General features: G+C 41.5%; 3 protein-coding genes across 3 annotated transcripts; 2 read left to right on the forward strand and 1 right to left on the reverse strand.

Moving 5' to 3' along the window:
• Positions 1 to 1,267: 1,267 nt before the first annotated feature.
• itk (IL2 inducible T cell kinase) lies at positions 1,268 to 7,731 on the reverse strand. Its single transcript, XM_070963266.1, has 17 exons — positions 7,193 to 7,731; positions 6,951 to 7,055; positions 6,768 to 6,849; positions 6,524 to 6,649; positions 6,277 to 6,314; positions 5,490 to 5,641; positions 5,297 to 5,362; positions 5,125 to 5,179; positions 4,585 to 4,664; positions 4,209 to 4,351; positions 3,968 to 4,042; positions 3,496 to 3,664; positions 3,153 to 3,369; positions 3,008 to 3,072; positions 2,766 to 2,884; positions 1,790 to 1,947; positions 1,268 to 1,687 (listed from the first exon to the last, which is right to left on the reverse strand). The coding sequence occupies exons 1-17, from the start codon at positions 7,538 to 7,540 to the stop codon at positions 1,622 to 1,624; spliced, it is 2,064 nt and encodes a 687-aa protein (XP_070819367.1). The 5' UTR covers positions 7,541 to 7,731; the 3' UTR covers positions 1,268 to 1,621.
• A 2,041-nt stretch (positions 7,732 to 9,772) lies between these two features.
• med7 (mediator complex subunit 7) lies at positions 9,773 to 12,141 on the forward strand. The gene is made up of 2 exons (XM_070963267.1): positions 9,773 to 9,909; positions 11,092 to 12,141. Exon 2 carries the CDS (start codon positions 11,101 to 11,103, stop codon positions 11,863 to 11,865), a length of 765 nt encoding a protein of 254 aa, XP_070819368.1. The 5' UTR covers positions 9,773 to 9,909; positions 11,092 to 11,100; the 3' UTR covers positions 11,866 to 12,141.
• A 1,168-nt stretch (positions 12,142 to 13,309) lies between these two features.
• Positions 13,310 to 23,763, forward strand: lonrf4 (LON peptidase N-terminal domain and ring finger 4). Its single transcript, XM_070962577.1, has 12 exons — positions 13,310 to 14,142; positions 15,802 to 15,920; positions 16,596 to 16,718; positions 17,445 to 17,633; positions 17,763 to 17,880; positions 18,078 to 18,153; positions 18,389 to 18,503; positions 19,078 to 19,199; positions 19,324 to 19,482; positions 20,408 to 20,570; positions 20,705 to 20,854; positions 21,361 to 23,763. The coding sequence occupies exons 1-12, from the start codon at positions 13,845 to 13,847 to the stop codon at positions 21,508 to 21,510; spliced, it is 1,782 nt and encodes a 593-aa protein (XP_070818678.1). The 5' UTR covers positions 13,310 to 13,844; the 3' UTR covers positions 21,511 to 23,763.
• Positions 23,764 to 26,415: the final 2,652 nt, after the last annotated feature.

A 26,415-nucleotide genomic window follows, 5' to 3' on the forward strand; every position in this document is an offset into this window, starting at 1 on the left:
CAGACCCCTGGTGGCAAGATGTCATTGAGGCCATCTTGGCCTACATGTCATTTTATTCTTAATTAATCCTGCAGTTTAAACTCTGAGCAGTATTTGTTAGAAACAGTGTTGATCATTTCAAATGTGTAAAATAAATGTACAATGCATTATACATACATCGAAGGCCTAATAGGCTGCCCACATATTCAATTATCATCATTATGAAGCTGTTATCATCAAGTGGCTGGATGAATGTCTGTCTGACTGGATGTGCTTCACACTCAAGGCTACAATGATGAAATGCTGGTGCTCATTCGATGCATACACCTGCGCCTATAATTCACATGCAACACTTTTTTTTTTCTCTTGTAACGGATATAAATTCTATTAATACTTATATGCTGTGACAGTGTGTATGCCAAAGACTCTCTGGGTCAGAGCGCTGTGTGACCTGTAGTTCCATCTGTGGCCACTACACCTGCACCTGACTTGGTTAAAAGTGAACGCTGATTATTTCCAACCCAGATTCCAAAAAACTGAGGATGCTAAAACATAAATAAAAGAGAGTGTTCTTACGTATATTAACAGTACAAGGATGGTATATTCAATGTTTGGTGTTCATTCTGAATTTGAAGCAGCAGCACATTTAAAAACAAGTTGGGTCAGGGGTAATAAAAGACTGGGAAACATTGTTTGGAACATTAACAGGTAAACTGGTTCACTGATAACAGGTGATAGTATCATGGTTGGGTATGACAGGGGAATCCTGGAAAGGCTCAGTCGTTCACAAGCAGGGATGGAGTGAGGTTCACCACTTTGTGAACACATGATTGGATAAAGGAGATTACTGCATGGACTCAGAAACACTTTGTTAAACTGTTGTCAGTTTATTTGCAAATGACTGAATTCTGTTTTGCATCTCAAACTTTTTGAAATCATACCTATTGTGTTGCGATACTCCAAACATTGGTCCCAGTAATGATCGTTTTTGACATTTTCAGTTATCTGTAACCATATCCAAACTCTCTTTTTTTATTTTTAGTAACTTTGATGAAAATGCTGCATGTGACCAAAAATCAGCGAAAAGGTGTCCATTCGAAGCACACAGAACAGCAAGGAATCAGATCATGAAAACCTGAAACCTGAAACTGAGCTGAACAAGAACAACAAACAGCCACTTCTCAAGCTCACCGGGACTAATTGTCAAAAGGCAGATTTTAGGTCAAATTGTATTTAAATCTCAATTATTACAGCCTACACCTTTTTTTATTTCTAAAAATCCAATGTGTCATTTTAACATTAAACAAAATTACCATTATTGCAGTGGTGAAAATATATAGAAAGAAACACACATTTCACATGGATTCATTAAATTCACAGTGGGTTAAACATGTAATGTACAGAATATGTGAACCCTCAACATGAACCTGCAGTGAGCAGCAGCGGCTGCGTGAGTGGACAGTGTGAGTCTGTACACCGAGGAAATGGAAAAAGTGCAACTTCGAGGGATTCGAAACTTGTATTTTGTAATCATCTTAATCATAAACAACTTCACGAACATTTGAAGGACATTTGATAGGAATCAATAAATAAAATAAATATAGTCATTTTTATAGTCATCAGCGTCGACTCTTATCCGGATTCACAGATCTGAGATGGAGGCCAGCTCATGCAGGAGGAGAGCGAAGGAGGGACGATCTTCTGGTTTCTGAGAACGGGGAAAAAAAGCATTATTACAAAGAGCTTTTGCCCTCTTTATACTTTATGTCAGCAGTGCTTCTCCTCGGACTTGTGAAACTCCCGTGCCCACCTCCTTCCAGCACCACTCCATGAGCAGGTGGACAGCGTCTGGGGCCAAGCGGGGCTTCAGGAGCCTCAGGCCTGAGTTGAGGGACTCCACCACCTCAGCGTTAGAGCGGTTCTCATAAGGAAGACGGCCCTCGTTATACACCTCCCACATGAGCACACCTGAGCAGGGGTGAACAGAAGAAACACACCTATAAAGAGACCTCTTACTCCCTGTATGATCATACAGAGCTGTCACATCTAGCTATGCATCACTTACAATTTAGCATCAAAGAATTTAAATATCCACACTTTTTACATAACACAGTGTCCTGTTATCATTCAGCTGACATGATCCTCGCTATTCCAGTAAACTGCTGCTTGATCCAAACAAACCTGGTGGAAATCAGTTGATAGAAATTGTAATTAGTAATACTTTTTGTGACCATCTGTTGGATACAAGCAAGCCACAGCGACTGAACACAGAATGTTGTCCGTGCCAAGTTAATATGTTACTGCCTGTTTAAAGTCCTGTTTTGGCAATGGTCCTAACAGCTTCAACTTCTTGGAGATTGCTGCAAATCCACTAGCTGGCATTACACCGTGAAAATAGTTATGGACTTTGGCACATGGACACGCATGGCCATGTGCAATTAAATAAATCAGTTATATGTATTCAATTTTTTTCTTTAGAAGTAACAAAAAGTGTCTTGAAATTGCTTCTGTAACTGCGTTTCCAGACTCTTTTGCTTTGTGTGTTTGATATAAAATGCTTCCTCTGACCCTGAGTGTTTGTGGACGAATCAGTGTGGTGTTGTTTAGCTTCCAATTTAGCTCACTGTAGCACAGAACATCAGATGTTTTCTCAGTGTGCTTTCCTGTGAAAGCTACACATGGAACCACAAAATTATACATATGAAGCCAAAGGAAGGATGTTGTGTGACGACCAAGACAGCAATCAGACGCACAAACAAAACACGTGAACAGACACATGAACATACCGAACGACCACACGTCGGACTTGCTGCTGAACTTGCAGTATTTGATGACCTCTGGGGCCGACCACTTGACAGGGAACTTGGAGCACTGTGAGCTTGTGTACTGATCATCAAGCACAAATCTACAGCGCAGAGAGCAGACACCCACCGTTAAACAGCAGCATAACTATCAAAATACCATAACAAATATTGTGAAAGTCTGGTGGAAAGTGCAAATATTCAACGCAGGCTGTGAAAAGCATTACCTGGTCATACCAAAGTCAGATACCTTGACCTCATTGTTCTTTGAAACAAGACAGTTCCTGGCAGCCTGCAGAAGACAAAGGAACAGAGGAAGGGTTAACTATTCTAATGGAGACAAGAGACAAAAGCGCACGATCCAAAGTTTACCAGATCTCTGTGGATGAAGTTGGAGCTCTCCAGGTAAGCCATCCCCTCACTGACATCCAGACACATCCCCAACATCGCATCCTGAGACAGACGCCCTTTCTTGGCTCGCAGGTAGTCAGACAGACAGCCGTTCTCCATGAACTCAGACACCAGGCACATGGGAGAACGCTGGGTGCACACACCGTAGAGCTGGACCAGCTTACAATGAGACAATCTCCTGTTGAACACACACACACACACACACACACACACACACACACACACACACACACACACACACGTAAGCTGAGTGGTTTTTGGATCACTTTGTTGAATACGAACCGACTTTTTGAACAGCACTGACATCATGACTCTGGCCTCTTCTTTGAATTCCTCGTCCGACATGCACTCCTCTCTTATCATCTTCACTGCCACCTGCCTGTCCCTCCATCTGCCCTCCAGCACCAGGCCAAACTGACCGCTGCCTATCTCCTGACCCAAGGTCAGCTCCTCAGGGTCCACCTCCCACCGATCTGCAGAGCAGAAACATGAAATAACTACAGAGGCAGGTCATATCAGAGAATACAGCAAATGAGCAGATTTAGATGATAACATCATGTAATTCTTAAGAAACACGGCTTCAGCAATGAGATCACTAAATTAGTTTTAAAGATTTATGAAAGTGCTATGAAAGAATTATGAAAGTGTCCCATTTGTTGCACAACACCAGTCAAAACACACCCTGTGCATTGTTCAGTGAGCACCACTAGAGGTCAGCAAAAACAAGATTTTCAGCATGAAGCTGTGACTGTTCAGAGCTCAGTGCACCCTCTGACCTTTTGAGGCATCAGCAATGTCCTGGGAGCAGCCTCCACCTTGAGAGACAGGATGTCTCAAACGCGTTATCAGGCCTGCCACACAGAAAACACACATATGTATTAATATTTATTCATTTATGAAGCATCTCATCATCCCTTTTGTACAGAGTTTGTGAAACATGAGCAGCTTTATCTGCTGAACTTCCTTTTAGCGTCTGATCTTATTCATGTTTCATGCAGACAGCTGCCACACACTTACCCGCAGCATTGTGTTGGTGGTAATGGATGAGCTCAGGAATGGTGCTGAACAGGTACTTCTCTGCCAAGTAAAATGTGGCCTCTCCTGCCTCGGTCTGTCTGATTTGATAATGTTTCACTCTCGGATTCTTTTCCCCGTTTGACCTAAAACGAAGAAAGAGATTAGGGCCTTTTAGGCAACAAATCATGCAAGTTTCCAAAGATAAGATGCCACAAAAATACTAGATTTCAAGTCAGATCCATTGGAATTACACACCAAATGTATCAACCTATTATTCGTCAATCTGCCAGCATCAAGTGATTTGACGTTTCAGTCAAATGCCATCAAATATCAGATGTATGTGGCATTATTTGTAGCAGAGAGAAGTGAAAATTACCCCGGTGCTTTGGTGAAGACTGACACCGTGTAGACTCCTGCTTGTCTCGAGTCACGTACCATGAATGCACCTTCTTTGCCCTAAAAGCCGACGTTCAAACAACATAAAATCATCCGTATGAAATAACACATCTGTAACACACATGTTGGACTTGTTTTGTGATTGTTTAATCTGCAGCTAGTAGCAGCACCAGCCCAGCACTCGTTTTAAGTAATACATGGTGGATAGCTGTTGTACCTCCCACTTGCAAAACCTAGCAAAGCATCTCATAGCAGGAAATTCAACTTTGGAGGAAACACTGTGGTTGTGAAACATTTTTCATGTCCCATTTCATGTCAGATTCTCATTGTGCAGGTGCATTTGCGTTAATTTTGCAAATGTGAGACTGCTGTGGCTGGCTCAGTCACAGCAAAAGCACGCCACGTCACACAGCAGCAACACCCTGCTAATTATCATCAGAATATTTATTTGGCGCATTTCTGTCTAGACACAGCTGGGTGTGCAAACAAATGGAAATTGAATAATATGAATAGTTCTTACCTCTTGCATTAACAAATCCTCTGCTTCCCCTCTGGTTATGTTTTTGTTGTACCATCTGTAAGAAGACAAATTAACCATAAATGAGTGAATTCTATAGAGGGCAGAATGGATGTGCAGATATCTACTTGTTCACAATTAGAGGCACAGAGGGGAGAAATGAAATGAAGCTCACTCAAATCTCTCAAAGTTGGTGCCGGATTTTTCAGCCACATAAGTGCTGGGTACAAAGCCTGTGTCCCTGATGAGGAGTCGGGAAAAAATATCCATTAATCAGAGACCTTAATGATCCCTACTATGAAAACATGTACTGTTATTTCCAATGAAAGCTGCCACTAAGCCTGGGATGGTAACTTTATGTGCTTTACCCCCTGTCATTCTTTACGGCCCACCAGTCAGAGTGGGTGCTGTTGATCAGGATGTACTCCTGGTCTTTCCGAAGAGGCAAGTCATCGTCTCCGAGTGGCGTGTAGTCTTGCAGAGCGATGACCATCATCTGTCCTGTGTCATCTGGCCTCATCTGTCAGAGAGTAAACACACTTCATCTGAAAAACATGATTAGAAATATTACTGAGCTGTGTGTATTCCAAATCAGCAAACTCTTCTGTTTTAGCAACACATATTGCGAGGAGAGCAAATACTGTGCGACACTTTTAAAATGAAAACACAGAATGCTTTACAGGAGCTCATCTTCATACAAAGTATCTGATAAAAAATAGATTATCAATATAGATTTGCTATATGCAGCAGGCAAAACACAAAAAAGGTGTAAACACACCATAAAAAGGACTTCATCACAATGCTATATGGGATGGATAATAAGCATATTATGTTACGCAAAAAGAATCAAAATATCAGCTATGGAGGAGGCCTGGCAGTCACAAGACATGAGCCATGCCAGATAGGACACTAAGCCGTACAAGACACAAAATCATCTGCGTCCAAATGAAAGGTGCACGGGGTAAAAGAGAAGGCATAATAATCATTAAAGAGGTCAGAGGGAGCAGTTTTAAAAATGTCTAAATTTGAAACCGTCTTGGTATGAATGACAACATGCAGCCAAACAGGCTTCAGAATAAATTTTGTCTATTCCATTTGTTGACGACTACACCAATAATATTTCATCAGCACGTTACGTATGCAAGAAAGTGGTACCTCTGGATCTGGGACTTGAGGAAGTGGCTTTTTAGACGCTGTGGAGAAATTGCAAAAATGACATTGGAGATTGGTTTGGGCACATCCATGTTACATAAAGATTTTTGCTGTCTGCGATGTTACACAACACTGCTAACTTCAGATCAAGATCAAAGAATCATGTGTTTGAAAAATCTTAACTGTACATTATTCACGTAATGATGGTTTTATGTATATGTATGAAAGAAAGAGAAGAAATAATACAAACCAGAACCCACTGGGTCGTATACATGACAACCTGCCGCCAGTTTCTCTGTCTGTTGGCAACATCTCCATTTTCCATCCATCCAGAAGTTTGGGTGGTATTTTGCTACCAAATTGTTATGCTTTGTCTCTATGAATAAAAGAAATATAGTTTAAAATACCAAGCTTGTGATCTTACAATCAAGGCTTCACAATAACCTACCGCACAGCCATCACTGTCTGAAGGATGAGGTTGTTTAATTGCTCACCCTCTTTGAGAGCTCTGACCCATCTCTGACGACAATCATTGTCTGGAGCAAAAATGTAGAGGTAATGATTGTCATAAAAAACCTGTAATTGAACACACATTAGACTTACTGTACTGTTACAACATCGTATTTAATCATTGTGTATTTTTAAGCTTATATTCTTTGAGAAATTGTGAAGCTCACCTGAAAAGGGTACTTATAGCTGCATGGTATGGGGACGTCACTACACACAACCTCCACACACTTGATTCTGTACAGCTCAATGCAACCTTTCATCATGGGCTTTTTCTGAAAGAGTATGATGTTTATGTATATTTACCGGGATATGATTTAAATTACACTAAAAGTACAAACCCAGCCCACAGGTTGTATAATTCCATCTCAAATTTAAAGCCACTGTCTTCTTCAATAAAGCGCATGCTTACCCCTGGACGGCGTTCAGAATATTTCAGGTCTTGGGTGTCCAGTACAAAAAACCTCTCTTTGTAGTTGCATGGTGATGTTCTCTTCTTCTGTTGAGATTTTTTAATCATAGTTCCCTTCAAAATCACTCTAGGGAACATGGTAACGGCAGCATGAAGAACACTGTGAGAAACGTTGGTGGCTGTTAGCTTACAGAGAGAGACTGAGCACCTCGCAGTGACAGAAAAAAAAAAAAAAACAGTGGATGACAACTTCAAAGAAGCCGTAGAGCTTCCGGCATAAAGTTGTTGCGCTTGATAAACCACATCCTTACGGCAAAATGTGGGTTGTGCGCGCAAACAAACACCCATGCTCTCTCTCCCTCTCTCTCTCTCTCTCTCTCATACACACACACACACACACACACACACACACACACACACACACACACACACGCGCACACACACACACACACACTCACACACACACACACACACACACACACACACACACACTCACACACACACACACACACACACACACACACACACACACACACACACACACAGAAAAAACACTACACATTACTTGCACTCACTTGTACTTTCACTAACTATGTTGCAATAAGTCAGTGTTTGAGTGTGCAGCAGGAGTAGGGTGATTCTTTAATCTCAACACTTTTGAACATTTTCCACCAAAATACGCATCTTGAAGGCAAAAATGCATCCTGGTAAATTTTGGAAAAAAATGTATACGTTTGACAGGGGTGTTAATAACAATAATAATGTTAAAGCAAAGAGAACATAAACAAAATTTCACTATAAAAAAAAAACAAAGAAACAACTAACAGACACAGAAATCTACTTGAAAACAAAATTTCTTACCTACTGTGTATTAAGACTAAGGTTTCAGGCCATGCAAGGTCATTTTCACATTTCTTGCTGCCTTAATGAAGATTTTTGGAGGCATATTTTGTGCTTGTACTTTGCTTTGCCTGTGTGTTTATACAATAATTGTGAGAGTCACTCACTTTTTGTGACTAAATATCTCAGGCAAAGAAAGACGGATCCTATTGGTTTGTTTGGGCTATGTCTGAAAATCAATGATGATCGTAGTCTCAAGCAACAATAGAGCTGTGAACCATGAAGGGGAAAGAGACTTTTAATGAAAGAGTAAAGAGGAGTGGTAGTTCGAGGGTGAAAACTGAAACAATTCATCCTCACGAAACATGAAATGCTTTAGCACCACCATCAGGAAATCTTTTCCTACAATGCCGTCTGCCATCTGGTCTCGATCAATTTTCACGGGGGGCCACTTGTTGTCAAAAGGAAAAGGTAGAAAATAAAGACAATATAAAAAAAAAGAAAAGAAAGAACTACACACAAAAAAAACAACAAAAAATAATTTAAAAATCAGGGTTGAGGTTGAAAAAACATGTTAACATTTAGTAGGAGTAAAGACATTTCTATTTAACACAGCAGTATGTTTATTTCTAGTATTTGTGTTTAGATTTTGAACTGTGTAAAGATTTTATCACACATATACTCAGTGAGTTATATCATGGAGTGCTGTGGATTGAGGTAAATGAATTGTGTCCAGTTTGGGCAAAAAGAGATTGTGGTCTGGTGTGTGTGTGTGTGTGTGTGTGTGTGTGTGTGTGTGTGTGTGTGTGGTCTTAACATTCAAAGGGAGCAACAACAATATAATACACAAAGATAACTGCCAGGTGGAAAACCCCAGAAAAGTGCCTATGATGTCTGGAGTAACAAATGTGAAGAACAGAAACTTATCAAACTCTAACTACAAAAGATAATATTTCTTATTCTATTAGATAATTGCTTGTTCAGGTGTAAAGCTACAACGTGGTTGAAATTTAATCGATAAACAATAAAAATGTGTTGATCTAAAATTTTACATTTTGTTATGGAGAGTGATGTGCTTTATATAGTAATGTCTAATAGTGTCTGAAAAATTCTCCTGTGCTGCATGTATATTTTGGTGAAGTTTTTAAAGCACTTCTGACTGACTTTAAAAATTGTAAAAGTAAAATATAATGCTCAAGATGAATAGAAAATGGCCTTCATATACCTGCAAACTGTCTGGGACCAGGACTGTTATGCAAGATGTTAGATTTCTTGCAGAATGTCCTTTCTTAACAGCTAATGCATTTTCATATTTTTATTGCCTGATGTCAATTTATACAGCTAATTTTCTTAATTATTTTTCTATAAATGAGCTATTATTGTTGTTGTTGTGATGATCATTAGAGATGTTTGTTGATAACGAGGTGGCTTTATCAAGAAAATGCATAAAAATAAAATATATAATAAAAAAAAGAAGTTAACATCAATGTAAGTTTGAAGCAACATGCATTGATATCACGACAAAACCTTACCTTTTTACGTTGCATTTCTACCACCATTGTTTTAAGAATCAAGCCATCTTTTATCAAATACCACAAAAACAACCTTGATATTGTGAATCAACCAGCCGTCATACTTGCTAAAATACTACGACCAATCAGCATTTAGTTTGTTCATTTGTACGGTCCAATCCGCACAACCTAAAATTGTCACGAGGACAGTTCAGCCAATGGATTTGGGAGAGAACGGTATGTCATGTCTGTGTATGGAATGAGCTAAGTTAGTCATGAGCTAGCATTAATTACCCGTTTTGATAGCATACATCTGCAACATTTCATACAGAGTCTACATTCAACAACCGAGGAGTCATTTAAGAGGTATGTAGAAGTATAATCGCTGTCTTTTCATTCCCGTATTTTGTTAGCCAGTTTTTGATACCGACGTAAGTATTTAGCAGATGTTAGCAGCTATACTGGTAGCCCAACGCTAGACACGTAGCTAATGTAGTTTGCTGCGGTTGTCTAAAACGTCGGCTTCTGGTTGAAGGTTGGAGAGCTACACTTTCCAGAGCTTAAATATAAGTTGTAGTTAGTAAATGAAAATATCTGCTCATTAATTCTGGCAGCCAACCGCTAAAGAAATAAGCGTCGCTCGCTTGTTAACGTTAGCCATCACCCGTATTGACAACTAGCAGGCTAACTTTGTTCTTGCCCACTTTTAAGACGTTGCCGCTGCTGCGTATTGAAGCAGTTAAATGTTGCCTCGATTGTTCACAAAAGCACAGATACTGAACAAATATCTACGAAACTATTTCTACTAAACACTAACTATTATATATAGCAACTGTAAATAGTTTTCAGAAAACCTAACCGGTACATTCGTTTAGTAACGTAATCCCACTGTGCCACTTCATGATTTCCCTCCACTGCATTTAACGTTAAGTGTCAAATATTGTGCTTTTTACTCCAATATTCTTTTATGAGAGCTGCACTTACATGATAGTTTGAACATTGATATGTGTCCATTCCATAAGAGAAGCTCATGGATCATATCATAAAGGTAACGACTGGACATTGGCCACAACAATAAAAGCAAAGCTCACTTAAACATTGCTGCATGAGCACGTTTTTGTCTGTCAATACTCAGAAATTGAACTCTTGTCTTCTTGATACTTTGGTTTTGCTGTTCTTACTTACTTAGCACATGACTGTTACACAACGTGTATGCGCTTGTATTTGGGACATTTGTTTGTTTTTAGATATGTGACGTTTTAAATATCTGTTTAAATATCTAATAAAGTACTCTTCTATGGCAGTATTGTTATCTAGTGTAAATGTTTTTTTTTTTTGTTTTTTTTTTTAACAGTTCTTTTACTGCTGTTTTTTAATCACATGCAAATTTATTACTATATATGCTACTGTTAAAATTCTGCAGAGGACACCTTATGCGGTATTTAAACCCACAACCTGTTCAAAATGTAACTTATTTCGTATTTTAAAAAAGGAAGATTGTATTTTGCATTGCAGACTGACTTATTAACATTTTTGACCCGGTTTCAGGTCAGCAACATGGGTGAACCACAGCAGGTTAGTGCCCTGCCTCCCCCACCTATGCAGTACATCAAAGAGTACACAGATGAAAACATCCGCAAGGGTCTGGCTCCTAAGCCACCTCCACCGATTAGAGACAGCTACATGATGTTTGGCAACCAGTTCCAGTGTGATGACCTCATCATCCGACCTCTGGAGAGCCAAGGCATTGAGAGGCTCCATCCTGTGCAGTTTGACCACAAACGGGAGCTTAAGAAGCTCAACATGTCCATTCTTGTGAACTTTCTAGACCTGCTGGACATCCTCATCAAGAGCCCTGGCAGTATAAAGCGAGAAGAGAAGCTGGAGGATTTAAAGCTTCTGTTTGTTCATTTGCACCACCTGATAAATGAATACAGGCCACATCAAGCCAGGGAGACACTGAGGGTTATGATGGAGGTGCAGAAGAGACAGAGGCTGGAGACAGCGGAGAGGTTCCAGAAACATCTGGAGAGGGTGGTGGAGATGATCCAGGGGTGCCTCGCCTCCTTACCTGATGACTTGCCACAGATGGAGTGTTCAGATGGTGCTGGTGATGGGACAAGGAGTGTGTCAGTGGTAGCTGGTGTTGCTTGTTCCTCTGGGCAGGCCCCCAGGTTGAAAACTGAACCAATGGATGTAGAGGAAGCAGGTGCCAGCTGTATGGCAGCAGGTCACCAGGACAAGAGTGGCCCTACTTCAAAGAGGGACAAAATATGGGACAAAGACGCTGCCATGTGCAGTATTATTGATGAAATCGCTTAAGTTTTCAGTTGAGTAGTTATGTTCCTTGTTTCTAAATGTAAAATATGTTTTGTTTTTTTGTATGCTGTACTTAGATAAAGTATGAAGATGTCTGCTGTTTTCACTAAGCCTGAAATTCTGTCTGGAGTCAAATAGTGTTTTTATTTAAAGGCTATCATGTGGATATTATTAATAGTTCCTGTGGGGATATTTGAAGAATGGAAATATTGCACCGACCCACTGGGGTGCCAGCTTTCAGTTTTTGTTATAAAACCAATAAAGAACTTTCCAGTTGCAGTAGGAGTGCAGTGTTGTCACAATAACAGTAGTTTTCATTAAACCGATTGTTGTTTGCAGAGAAAGTACATCAAATCACAGAGAATTTAATTGATTTAAATCCATGTTGAGGGCATCCGTGTTGACATTTGTTGTTCAAAAAGCAGTCTGTCACTGTGACATGCATCCTGTCTAATCTAGTGAGTGTGGTTAGGGAAAGGCAGTATGTAAAGACCACAGTTACATAGTCGCTGCCTCCCTCCCTCAGGCTCTTTCCACTTTTTGTGACAGCACTTAACTATATAACTAGTGTTTTGTTGCTTTTTTTTGGGGGGGGGGGGGGTCCTTAGGAGTAAATATCTATATTGAAATATAGCAGTTTAACGTCTGGGACAAGAGGTGGTTTCACCTGTGTATGGGGGTGTTGATCCAGTTGTTGAAATATATTTAACAAATTGAACAAGTGTTTGCAAGTAAAACCTGTTCAAAAGTCTTTTGCATAATAGGTGCAAGGAAATTTGTCACTTTGCATCTTTATGTACATCACGCTCTACAAAGGTATGTCTAGCAGCAGGGGATGATAATGTGAATCTCAGTGCTGCAGGCTCCAGCCTTATTTAATTGATCCAGAATTGGTATTGTGACCTAGGTTCCACTTGTGTCACAGATACACACAGATTTTGTTGCAGAGGCTCATCTGCTCCATAGCTTTGTCCCTAAAACAGCAGATGACACGAGCAGCAACAGCAACTGAAGTCTCCTTGTGCACTTTCCACACCTACAGAAACTTGTTTGCTCTTTGCAGCATTATGAAACGCACATTTTACACGTGGCTTAGCTTTTAGGGTATGTATGCAAAAACTGAGGATGAACACAAGTGGGTTTATGTCATGATCCTGCCACCCCGCCCCCTCGCTATTATTATCCTCTGCTGGGATTCCCTACACTGTGGCAAGGTGATTTCCATTCCCTGCACTCTTGAATTATTCTAACTGAAGCGACTACACGCGCGAGACCATCAGTTCATTCCACTCAGGTGTTTTAATTAAACCGAATTTTAAAAAAAAAACCCAAGAACTTTTGTCGCAGGAATTATGTTATGAAACTCGGCATCCTTGGGTTTCACAACAGGGCGGAAAGCCATCGTTTTGTCCAATCGGATTGCGCGCTGCTGCGTCACGTGGTCTTTATTTATGTAATGTAGTGGTGTTACACAGTAACCCAGCTTTGTGACTGTGGAGACGTCGTTACAGGGGTTAAAAACGGGCACAGACTACTTAACAGAAAGAATATTAATGTGTGAATATCCTGGTGCGGTTCGTGCGGCGGTTTGTGGAGTTTGGAGCGGCGAGGAAAGCGTCGCATTGAAGTGGAAGCGGAGTTTTGTTTTATTATTCAGCGTAAAGGGGAGACGTAATGTGTCCCAAAGCGAAGACTAAGTTAGGGTTAAAAATTGATAATGTCATTGGGTGAATTTCATGCCAAAAGGAACATTTGTGAGGTGAGCGTTCGAGAGCTACATTAGCCTAGCTAGACAGAAACCGGCACGAGCAGATGTGATCAAAGACGGGGCACGTTTAATGTATCGCGAGCTGTCAGGGTGTTATTTAAATTTTCCATGAAACACTATTTTAAAGAAAAGCCCCTCCGTCCGCGTTGCTGTGACGATAAAAAGCAGCAATTGTTCCCGTGGGACGTTATTGTGGTGACATAAGCCCTCCACCATGGATCTGCTGGAGTGTCCGCTCTGCCTCTTCCTGATGTGCGAGCCGGTGACCATGTCGTGCGGTCACACGTTCTGCCGGAGATGCGTGGGGGGTTACCTCCCGTCCAAATGCCCGTCATGCAAAGAGAAGTTCAAGCAAAGAGAAGTGAGGAGCATGAAGAACAACGTTTTACTCATCAGTGTCGTTGAAAAATGCTGCCCCGACGAGACGAAGATGAAGTGCCATATACTGGAGAAGCTCAAAGCCAACGAGTTCACGGAAGCTTTACGCATCGCCAGTGAGGGGCTAAACTTAGGTAAGGGGCGCGTCACAGCTGCAGACAAAACACAGAAGTTTGTTTGGTGTGGTGCTCAAAGCATGTCCGCTGATCTGCTTGTACTTATATTTAAAAAGCATAGGATCGCGCTTCTTAGGAGACAGTTTTGGAGTCACTTTTACGCACTGCTCACAGTTTTTGGCAGGTGCCCAGCGATGGCGCCTGATGGTGCATCCCATTCTGCAGCAGTGAGATACAGGAGGTATTATGACTGAAAGGAGAGGAAATGTGGTGTGTCACGCAAACATGGTAGCATACATTATACCCACTGTTTAAGGCCGTTGATGACCTGGATGTATAATTAGGTCAGTAAACACTCTCCAGATGCTCCTTCTTCCTTCCTGGGTGTTGTTGTCCCCGTGTCTGCATATTGAAACATTTTGGCAAAACACAAAGCAAGCAGTGATAGCAGCTATAACAGCTGTTATTTGAAAAAACTGGACACTAGGCTGAGTGGATTTCTGTTTTTAGAGCAAGCCTGCTTTATGTTTCTGCTGTCTAATCACAGATGAAAAAGCAGGGAATGGTTAAGAGGATGTGCTGTAATATTTTCACGGCTAATGCCTTGGGTTCCCAGAAACACCTTTGCAAACAGATCTGCTGTCTTATCTGTGCTGTTACTGATCCTCTGCACTTACCTTCCCATGTGCAATTGACCTTATTTTCTGCAGCGAGGAAGTTAAAGGGACAACTTCTGCCCTAGATGAGTTTATCTAGTCAGTAGGCGTCCTTGGGATCGTAGGAGGGGTTCATGCTGAAGTGAATCAGTGTACCGTTGAATTATCTACATGTTTGCCATCTCTGCCGGTCCAATTAAATAGTGCTGCGTCCCTCGCTTCAGCCCCCCCCCCCCCCCCCTTCTTGTGTAATGATTTCCTGGCAGATTTGTGTATGTCACTTTGTCTTTTTTCATTGGAGGTTTGTGGTTGTGCCTCCACAGCTTTATTTATTATTTCGTAATGTGGACATTGTCAAGTACTCAGTCTGTAATTAAGGCCTTTAGACAGTCAATAAACATGACTTAAGTAACAGCTTTAGGTAATAGCAACTCTTTGAGCCTTGAGTACACACATGCACATATGGCAGACTGAAGCGTTACTTTTCTTTGAGACATAAGCATAGTTAAACATCAAGGATGAGTTGATTAGATTTTGGTGGTCAAAGGTCAGTGTGACTACACACAACACATTTTTTTTTTGCCATAACTTATCAATTCCTATGTTAATTATGTTTTTTTTTTTTTTTTTTTTTTCGCTCAAACATCTCACAGGATCAGAAGGTCAGATATTGAATTGGTGACACTAATCTTGTGCGTCCACCTTGCTGCGCTGGTTTTCTAGACTCAGCGCTGCTGGGTTGAAGACACTGTAGTCCATCATAAGCTCATTGGTTTTGATGAGCTTCAAGTGGTTGCCATTGCACCGTGTGACGAAGCTCTCTATCAGTCCTCTGTGCTCCTCTGTAAAAATAGTCTCTAAGTGAAGACAGCATGTTTCTCACAGCAAATTATTCACTGGAATCAATATAGTGATATCTTTCATTTCTCCAAAAAGCTGAAAATACTGAAAAATCGAAAGAAAATATGCAGCCTGACTTGTTGTTGGAGGCGTAATTCAAGTTTTGTTTTTGCATCCTTAGTTCCAGGTGATCAGAGTTTGAAGCTGTACAGAGCCGAAGCTAACTGGGGACTGATGCGTTTCTCTGATGCTCTGACCGACCTCGACTACCTCTGCTGCCTTCGTCCTAACTGGACTGAGGTGAGAGACACTTACAGTGTTGATAGTGTTGGCAGAACACATTATAGATCCCTTTTATTGTGATTCTTTTTTCTGCACAGCATGAACAAATCTGTCGAAGTCACCCATCAACAATGCCAAATTTAGAGCTTCCATTTACACGGCAGTTCACCTCTGTGCAGTCTCTGCTGAATGTAACGCAACATGCACTCCACTGGTTGGTTTTGTAACACGCATGCAATGGCACACATGTAAGCACAAAGAAATTGTGCTGTTTTTGATGTATCCTTTTATATTTCACCACAATTGAGTGCAAAGTTGAATTTTCTCTGCTTTTATTGATGTTATGTCATTCACAAAGTTATGCAAACGGCTACTTATGTCATAATGTCATTTAATCACTTTATGCTTGTGGGTGGCTCACTGCTATGGCAGAAATGCCCACTGTATGTAATCTTTTTTTTTTTTTTTTTAAGAAATGTGTTATATCACTGACCAAGTTCACTACTGGAGCATTCAGCTGCCAGCGATATATAATGCAAGGGACAATCAGCGCAGAAGCAGAGAAATGTCTTACTTCAGATAGACTCACTGATGACACTAAATTGAATTTTTACGCTCTCTGCAGTGAGATGCTTAAGACGTGTCATTCACTTACACAGGCAGTGATGCGCTGATTTCACTGTTCTGTTGCAGGGCTTCTTCCGCAAAGGGAATGTGCTGCTGGAAATGGGTCAGCAGACAGAAGCCCTCATGCAGTTCCACCGTTGCCTAAATCTACAAGCTGACTTTGTTCCTGCAAAGAGCCAGATCAAGAAGGTTTGTTTATCTCACTGACTACTCATCACAGGCTGTTTAACTGAAACTGAACTAGAAGATGTGGGATGTAATATAGAGAACCCCGGGGGATGCATTTATAGAAAATTATACAGTTGCCAGGATGTTGTATTTTGTCCTTCTGCAAAAGTAGCAGCACAGCGAGCTGCAGGCTGAAGTAACAGGTTTTAGCAAGATGTCTTGCAGTTAGAGCTGCAGTCTAAGCAGATTGGCCTGCAGCATTCTAAACAGACGTGCACACCAGCTCATCAGGCACACACCTTTAGGGTGGTCAATTACCTGAGTTACATAAATGAAGATTTGAGCTGATTAAAACATCTGAACGGTATCATGAATGTGTGATTTGTCATTATAGGTCGCGTTCATGTGATCATGCATAATCATCTGCTCTGATTAAAGACTGTTTCCAGTATGTGTTGGTGCAATAGAGTTTCCATTAGTTTTTCATTTTCATTTGCTCTAAATGTTTTGGATTATTCATGAATTATTTTTTCCATTTAGCTTTAGTTCGTGTGGGCTTTTGGCAGTGTCAATTTCGTCTTCCTGCCTACTTATTTTATTATTCAGTGATTGTTGTCATTATTGTCATCATAGCAGTAGTGGTACTTGTAGTGGTGGTAGGAAATTAGCTACAAAGTTCTGCAATTCAAACAGTCCTGGTGAAAACAAACACATTTATTTGTATCATGACATGGATTCAAATTGCAGATCCTGGAGGCAGAGGGCATGACAGTGCCGGACGAGGTGTCCTGCATTTTGCAAGTGGTGTCCGAGTACCTGAGAGAGCCCTGCCCCATTACCAGCCTCAGCAGCTCCCAGGGGCCAAATCCCCCCGAGGGCCTCAAACATCCACATGGGGGTGAGGGAGAGGGAAAAGGGAGGAGAGAGGCACACCAGGTAAGCTGTGCTCATTGGGCGAGGAGAATCTTAACTGTTCTTGCTTGTGCTTTAATGCTTGGATTCTGGGTGTTTGAAGACGAATACACTGTCAATCCTAACTGAGAAAGCTGTCTTTACGGATCTAAGGTGAAGCATGACTCGGGCACTGAGTGCTGCCTCAGCCTCTGCCAAGCTGTCTCCTTCCTGCCCGTTGCCGAAGAGGACGAGGAGATGATGATGAGGAAGGACGATGTGCATGGCAGGGGTATGCGCATCTTCATCATCATTGTCCTCATTATGAATCATGTTTGTCACAGTCACCGCAAACAGCTTTACCATAACACCCACCAGATGGTTTGAAATTGCATAATAATTGCATCTTCTTCTTCTTCTTCTTCTTCTTTTTTTCATCATAAAGCTTGAGAGTGACTGTGCTTTGTCTCCTTTCTCTCCCTCTCTTAGGTGAAAGTAGTCACTGCAGAGAGAAAACTCTGGCTGTTCTCACTGTGTCAGACTTTGAGTGTCCTCTCTGCATTAGGTCAGTGTGCTGGAGTACTCGATCTAATCAATAATGCATTGCTGCCTCTAGCTTGTCTGCTGCAGAGTCATATAACAGGCCGATTCTATTCTCACTTTCCTCTCTCTCAGGTTAATGTCGAGCACACATGTAGCATGTAAACAAACACACACCAGATGTACAGCTACTGCACAGATACCCCTGCTCATCTAGGCTGTTTTAACGAAATCCTGTGTCTCTTCTCTGTCCTCTGAAGGTTGTTTTTTGAGCCAGTCACCACCCCCTGTGGTCACACCTTCTGTAAAAACTGTATAGAGAGGAGTCTGGACCACAACCTCCGCTGCCCACTCTGCAAACAACCACTACAAGAGGTAACCAGCGACAGATCTGTTTAAAACCTCAGGGGAACAAAAGGTTGCTAGGTCCTGTTTTCAGCACAGGAATCGCTCCACTTTAAAAGTTGAATGCTCTGTTATGGCAGCTGCATTGTGGTAATAACACCACATTAAACTCAGGCAGTGCGACATGCATCACTCTAGTTTATTTTCTACTGCTCATAACTGCTTTATCACACCTCTGTCACCTGCTAACAAATTCAAGTACAGTTACGAGACAAGAGAACTTCCCGGTTCCTCAGGGCTGTATTTTTCTGGTGAGAAGTGATCCCGTCTGTGATGAATGACACTGTTTTATCAGCTGTGTGTATGCAACAATAAAATACTAAATGAATAAATCTTTATATCAACAAAGGCATTGTGAAACTGTTCCAAACTACACTCTGTTGCGTCAAATTGCAGAGTACAAATTTCACTGGCCGTGTGTCTTTGTTTCAATTCAGTCTATTGTTCTACCGTAACATGTTTGGAATATTTATGGCATTGTGTATAGTTTCTTACGAGCGTCATGTTGCTTTTATAACTGATTGCTCTCACATTTCTCTTCCAGTACTTTAAAAACAGGAAGTACAACCCCACAGTTCTACTTCAGGATATCATGAGCCGACTTTTCCCCTCACAGCTGACTGAGAGGAAACAGGTCCACGATGCTGAGATGGCTGAACTGTCCAAGTAGGGACCTATCTCACACAATGCACTCTTGGGTTTCACAGCAGAAACTTGAATCAGGCCTTATCCTCCCCTTATTCCCTTTTTTCTTTTTAACTTTGTCTCTTTTTTTTCTCTAACTTCGTAGTCTTACCAAGGACATCCCTATATTTGTTTGCACGGTGGCCTACCCTGGAGTGCCCTGCCCTCTGCACATCTTCGAGCCTCGATATCGGCTGATGATGCGTCGCTGCATGGAGACTGGAACCAAGAAGTTTGGCATGTGCAGCTATGAACACGGGAAGGGGTATGCGATTTATTAGTTCTTTTTCAATTATCCAGAGCTACCTGTTGATTTGAAAATAGTACATTTGGGTTGATAAAAATGTGCTATCCTGAGTGGTCTGAAAATATGGTCAGTTTTGAACCAGGTGAGCTAAGGCTATTTTACACAGACATTATTTTGACCAGACTGTCTGGGCATGGGGAGACCATATTTGACATTTGAAGTTCACAGTAGGCTAGATGGAGCCTGATGAGACTGATGGTGATGCAACACAAGCAGGCATCAGAGGGGGGCAAAGTTTAAATCAGTCATATGTGACCCTGAGTGGGTGTGAAATAGCCTCATGGTCACCAATCTGGTGTGAGATCTGCTGTGCATTTTCATCCCCCCAGCAGAAGAATATTAAAATATGAACATTACGTGCAAAATAATGTTATATTGATTTTTTTTCTGCAGCTCATTTTGTTGTTAATCCAAGTTTATAAACCTCTTGTCTAAAGCTGTCTCATTTCCAACATTGCAGCTGACTCTTTAAAATGTTTCATTAAAACTCAAAATACTGTAACATAAATGGCAATAACAAGACACTTCGCTCCCCTGCCAGGCTCTCTATGTTTGGTGTGGCAGAGTTTGATTTTCAAGCAAAGGCATCTCTGTCTAGGTTTTGAAACTGTATTTAAAAGTTTGAAATTATTTTTTTTATCCAATTTTTGCTTGTAATTAGACTCAAAATCTGTGTGCTTGTATTCTTTCAAACTGAGGATGATGGAAGTATAAAAAGCTAGAATAGTTTTTTGGCTTAAAGAGAACTAGATATTTTTCATCCTTTTCACTACAATGAATAGACAACCTTCCTTGCAATTTTACTGTTGACTAATGGCTCTAGAATCCCATTAAGACATGAATTAAGGGGTGTAAATTTAAAACTCTTATGGTTTTGCCTCAGTTTTGCAGACTATGGCTGCATGCTGGAGATCCTCACTCTGGAGCTGCTGCCTGATGGACGCTCGTACGTGGACACAGTGGGTGGCAGCAGATTCAGGGTGCTGAAGAGAGGGCAGAGGGATGGCTACCACACGGCTGACATAGAGTACCTGGAGGACCTGAAGGTCAGAGTCGCAGAGATCACAAACTATAGCGACACTTCAAAAAGATCCGCACTGAAACTGTTACGACAGCCTGATCACCTGACTGCCTCTCTCTTTCTCTTTATAACCTGCTGCTTGCGTCCTCTCTCTCCCAGGTTGAGGGTAGTGAGCTGGAGCTTTTGCAGCATCTCCATGACAGCGTGTACCAGCAGGCTCAGGACTGGTACCAGCGCCTTGGCAGCCGCATTCGCGAGCAGATCAACAGGCAGTACGGCACCATGCCAGATAAGGAGGAAAACATTCAGGTTGGAGGCTTTGCAGAAAATGTTTTTGAGTTCTTAAACTTTATCACAACATGTCTCTCAGTCAAGTGATCACATTTCCTTCCTGCCCATAGTAAAAATGGGGACCATTTCATTGGTTTAGTATTTTTTCCATTTATTTAAGCCCTTGGAAGTGTTTCCTAATGTAAAGGTTAATGTATTCAAGAGTTTCACACATTTTCACATATTTCACACACAAATTAGCATGTTTTAGTCCACTTCCTACACATCATATATACTGAATATTCCTTCAAACCAAAGCTGAGCATTGTTTTTTTTAATTTCAATTTGATGCAAGTCTCCACAGATCAAAAAATGAACTTGCAGGGATTTCAAACTAGCTTTTCAAAAGTAATGTTTTCACATAGTAGATAATGTCTGCTTTTGTTTTTAAACTCAGTCATTGTTTTATCCTAATGCAGGAGACTCCATTACCGCACAAACAAGGTTGTATGTTTCTATTCTAATCCTTTGTTACCGTCCTCCAGGCCTCATCCAATGGTCCAGCCTGGTGCTGGTGGCTGCTCTCTGTCCTCCAGCTGGACCCGGCCTATCAAACCACCGTCCTGTCCCTGAGCTCACTCAAAGACCGCTTGGGACACCTCCGCCTCGTCCTTGAGTATTTCTCTCAGAGCTAGACGCCACAGCACAGTGGAACTGTGGCCACAACCAGTTGAGAGTAAAATAATTTTGCGCACACATACGAATGGAGTGAAATGAAAGAATGCCCTCGCACCGCAGAAGCTGGTTTTTGGCTTCTGAAACATGGAGGGACTATCTTAAAAATCACAGCTCAGGGCCAAATCATCTGGCCAATAGCAGAAAGACAGTGGTTTTGCTATGAAACCAGTGCATTTGCACAGAGTTGGTTTTGTTTCGTTTGAGTTTGCATAGGTTATCTTTCTTACACCATTTTCCTCCCTGGGAATTCAAGGTTTCACGGTAGTTCCAGTACACATGTTGTACAACACTAAGAACTACAGAGTTGACCAAAGATGCTTCTGATTTAGGTCCATGAGAAGTGGTGAATAATTATTTGTGGATAAACAAAATCATTTCATGTTCCTAATAATATTGCTGCAAATAGGCACTAGGTGTCACTGTTTCCTCTCCAATTATTAGAAATCTGAAGACCATGCAACAGAATCAGCCAAGTTAGTACAGTATACTGTACTGTCAACAACAAGACCCCGCACCAATATAGCTAATAGGTTTGCAGTGACAAAAAACATTAATAGCACACACAATTTGTATGGAATTTTTTAGGACTATGCACATCAGAGGATTAAGCTTCGTGTGTTACTGGTCACTTTGGAGTTGTTTGGATATAGCTGAATGGCACTACTTGCAATGCTTACATTTCAGTTGCATCTATTGGCCTTAGCAGCCATTAACTATGGCTCATTTTATACTATGAAAAAATCCTTAAAGATACCTATTTAGTATTAGTAAATATTGCAATAATACTTTATAGTGTCACGCAGAATGGCAGCAGCTGGAGGATCTTTTTTTATTGAACGAAGCTGCTGATGTTTCTGCTGTCTCTGGATGCTATTTGTTATCATCTAGCAGAAAACAGTGAAATTATGACAAGGAGGAGATGCTGTCAATGAATGGGAGGTGGAGGCGTGCCAGCTTTGTATTACAGTATGAACCTGTGTGATTCTACTTGTTGATGGTCAAGTGTGGATGCAGCACTGTATGTATGAAAGCCAGCTGTAAATATTCGTTTTTGTCATTCGCCATCTTAATTAGCTGATTTTATTTTTGTTACATAGGTGTGGTGTGGTCATGTCCGCTCCCTTGAGGTGCAGTGAGGCGTCAGTGCCAGGCGACAGTGTTTAACATCTCTAGAGTGAGGATAAGCTGTACAATCATTTAGCTTCGGTCTGACCAGGGCTAAGTGTCCCCTGCCGGTGCCTCTGTGTAGGCCTTCTCACCTGCGTCTGGCTCCAATGTGTCTCTCTGTCTGTCTGGCCTCTCTACCACCAGTCTTGGTGCCTTTGAGTGCCTGGGCCAGCTCACCAGGAGACCTGCAAGTCTTAGAGTCTCTCTACACCACACAGAGGATGGACTGAGTGATTTTTGCTATTGATTTGTATTGATACAGTGCTACATTCCATGGAATGTTGAAGCTGCAATGTCGCGGATTGTTAATTTACTAACGAATACGGGCTTGACTGGGTGAAACGAGAGCTTATGTTTTGTTTTTCTACTTTGATAAATGTGCCATAGATATTTCTGTGTTCTGTGTTTTATGGGAATAGTTAGCTAAAGCAGCTGTGTTTATGTTTGTTCGCATCACAGCCTCTGAAATGAGTCTTCAGCCCTCATGCCTTTTCAACGGTGAACGGTGAACTACCATCTCTTCATGGCCAACATATCACTTTAAACAGAGACACTCGTAGATAAGCTTTGTACGATACAGAACTGTAGCCCTGCACGTGTGATATTGTAGATACAGCTTAGAATAAAAGGGGTAATCATGAGACTTGATACGCACAAAAAAATGTCCCACTAAAGGACAAATCGATAGATGGACTGATGGACACTGGGGCAGCATTGGATACCTGATCAACAGGCACTGAACTCTGACCTGGGATGTAATGCTTTACTTGAGGGCAAAAAACACAGATTTTATCCGTTTCTGAAAATGGGTTGATTGACCTCAGTTAATATTGTGAAGTCTTTTGAAGCCATCTGTGATTGAGTTTGGACTCAAAGGCTTGAATGTGCCAGTTATCACAACATGTCTCCAAAGCTAGTAGTGTTAAATTCACTGAAAGACGACATGCATCATAAGGGTCAGTTTCTGTTACCGCACACAATTAAAGCTCACTCAAAACAAAAAGGGACTAAGATTCTTATAGAATTTCTGAACGACCTGCCTCGTAAGACTTTTTGGTACCTACGGCTGCAGAAAGGTGAATTCCACTCCCGTCTCCTGCTTCCTCTTTTTTCACAGTGAAATCATTTCTTGTTTTCTGATGCCAAGAAAATTTAAAACAGAACTTGATGTCTGCACCAGTGTGTGATTTGCTTCATGATTAAATTCTAAATATATTTCAAGAACAAATGCTAAACGCACCATCATATTTCTGATCCAACCACGGGTTTAATTTGTCTATAATCTTTTAATAGGTTCACCTTCAGTGCTGCTAATGCACCTCAGCGCAGTCATGATTTTTCATCTAATTTAGCCTGCAGCTCTTGCCCCTGCATACCCTGGCAGATGTCCATTAGCCATAGCTGCAGTACAATTAGCCTGTCAGAAATGCTCTCTAACACAGTTAAAAGAATTTGCACTGATTCCACATTGTCTCTTACACAGAACACAGAGCTTAACAAGTGACCCGTTCTTGGCAGCGAATGCCTGTGAGAACGAGTCTTAACACTTGTGTAGATGGGAAAGGCTGTGAAAGGCAGCGTGGTGCCGTGTTCTTGCGATGTGCTGCTGTAGCTTGCAGGAAATGTTGGCTGATGTGGGCTGATGGTCAGTGGTCTGCGGGCTGTATGTGCTACACACGTGCATTATTCTCCACAGTCTGTGCTCAAAAGCCTCCATGTGAGTAGCAAGTTACATTTAGACCCACTGAAACGAAAGCAATTTCTGTCCAAATGATTTGTATTCATTCCTCCACCTCCAAGCCAAGAGCAGTAAATTATCTTGATCTGATTATTGTTCATTTGCTTGCCCCCAAATGACTTTTTAAATGTTATTAAAAATAAAGCTTTTGAAAGCGAATTCTGCATCATCTTCATTTAATGTGCCTGTTTTGTGTCTTGAATGATTTGAATGTTATGCCACCAATTTTTTGGTCATTAAGGTGACATTACAAGCCAAATGGAAGTGGCGGGATCTGTTGCAATTCACAGCATGATAGAAATTGGGGAGGAGGGGTGATGGGAGTGAAACGTGCCACACATGCTGATAGCAAGGCACTTTGGCATGGAAACAGTTATAATTACTGAGAGAACTATGACATGCTGCAGCTGCAGCAGAGTGAAAGAAGCCATAGGTTTGCTCTGACTGGAAATTACAATTAGATAGAATTGCATTCCCTGTGAATGTCCAAGCAGGTGATATATTTAGTTTAGATTAGAAGTTTGGCTTAACACCCACAGAGGAAATGGCATGGGTTGATGTCGCCTATTTTTTAATTGAAATGTTTGCAATGTTCTGACATGAAATATTATCTTTCTGATGTATAATTGTTGAGATTTAAAGAAGTTTTATACATTTCAGACCAATGCAAGTGACTGAAAAGTGTCATCCTCAGTGCAGCACAATCACAAAATGTGCACACATCTTTCCATGGAGGAAAAGAATACATGTCAAACACCTGCTGTGAAGAATCACTCCACCAGGGGGCAGTCTGTAGCTGTGCAAGGACAGGAGAGTGCCACCCAGATGGAATCATACTTCAACAAATAAGGAGAGATCTCAGAAGAGCATGGCTTTTCCGTTTCATAAAGGCTACAAATGAGCATGCCACAGTGTCACGAATGGGGTCAAAAGTGAGCTTCTGGCTGCCAGGGAGAACCAATCACATGAAACAAGCTGGGAGGAAGTAGCTATTTCCATTGCAGCTGAAAAGCCTGTAAATTAGCAAAAGTAAAAGAGGATGTGAGTGTAGGTGTGCATGCCACGAGCAGCACTCTGTGCACGAGAAGAATGAACAGCGTAGCAGTGAGGCACGTTTCCTGCCAACGTCCTCTGCATAGGAAGCAGGCAGATGAAAAGAGGTTTCACTGGCTTCAGCGGGGTTCTCTAATGCAGCTCAGCGTCTACATCAAAGCCCATTACATTTGAAGAATGCCACAGCTTTTCTGTACTAAATTGATCCATCGGCTTGCGCTGACTCCCTGCTTGTGTATGACTGAGTAAGGATGACAGGCGTTTTGTAGGAGTTATCGCAAAGGGGGAACCGGCTGTGGCTGTGTCTCTCTGTGTGTGTGAGTGTGTGTGTGTTTGTGTGTGCTCTTGTATTTCTGCTGCTAAGAGGACCAAGTTCCCTCATAGGGATAGAAAGATGAAGAAAATCCTCTCCAGAGAGGATATTTGGGCTAGTTTCGACTTTTGGGTTTGGGATTAAAGTTGGAATTCATGTTAGGTTGGGGTCAAGGTGAGAGGTGCAACAGAGAGAATCAGAATTAATGTGAATGCTTCAGTCCTGAAAAGTACATTAATGCAAATGAGTTTGTGCGTGTGTGTGAATCTCTTAATAATAATTATCCTCCATAATTACGGTCGGACTCACCGGGGTCTTGCCTTAAATAGACTATCCTGCTCTCTGTGCAATATAGAACAGCAAGAGGGCCACAGAGAGCATCAGAGGATGAATCCCGCTCTGTTGTCATAGGAACGAAACGCAGCCTGGCGAAGCTCAATGTCAAGAGTCGGATTATCAATTAGGAAACTGAAAAACTTTTGTCTTTGAAGTGAAAGGCATTTTGTTTACCTTGCAGCATGAAAGAGAAGACGCGGGAGCTAATTCCTGCAGATATAAGTGTGGTGGGTTGAGGCAGAGTGAAGGGGAGAG

The sequence above is a fragment of the Chaetodon trifascialis genome, chromosome 5 (assembly GCF_039877785.1).
Source record: "Chaetodon trifascialis isolate fChaTrf1 chromosome 5, fChaTrf1.hap1, whole genome shotgun sequence".
Classification (NCBI taxonomy): domain Eukaryota; kingdom Metazoa; phylum Chordata; class Actinopteri; order Chaetodontiformes; family Chaetodontidae; genus Chaetodon; species Chaetodon trifascialis.

What these genes read in the sequence shown, in the direction of transcription:
- itk (XM_070963266.1), bottom strand. Translation starts at nt 7,540, where the DNA reads ATGGGTGTTTGTTTGCGCGCACAACCCACATTTTGCCGTAAGGATGTG. An exon ending in CCACCAACACAATGCTGCGG is followed by an intron (nt 4,043 to 4,208) that starts GTAAGTGTGTGG and finishes TCTGTGTGGCAG; the next exon opens with GCCTGATAACGCGTTTGAGA. An exon ending in ACTTCATCCACAGAGATCTG is followed by an intron (nt 3,073 to 3,152) that starts GTAAACTTTGGA and finishes TGTCTTCTGCAG; the next exon opens with GCTGCCAGGAACTGTCTTGT.
- med7 (XM_070963267.1), top strand. Translation starts at nt 11,101, where the DNA reads ATGGGTGAACCACAGCAGGTTAGTGCCCTGCCTCCCCCACCTATGCAG.
- lonrf4 (XM_070962577.1), top strand. Translation starts at nt 13,845, where the DNA reads ATGGATCTGCTGGAGTGTCCGCTCTGCCTCTTCCTGATGTGCGAGCCG. An exon ending in TTCGTCCTAACTGGACTGAG is followed by an intron (nt 15,921 to 16,595) that starts GTGAGAGACACT and finishes GTTCTGTTGCAG; the next exon opens with GGCTTCTTCCGCAAAGGGAA. An exon ending in CAAAGAGCCAGATCAAGAAG is followed by an intron (nt 16,719 to 17,444) that starts GTTTGTTTATCT and finishes TTCAAATTGCAG; the next exon opens with ATCCTGGAGGCAGAGGGCAT.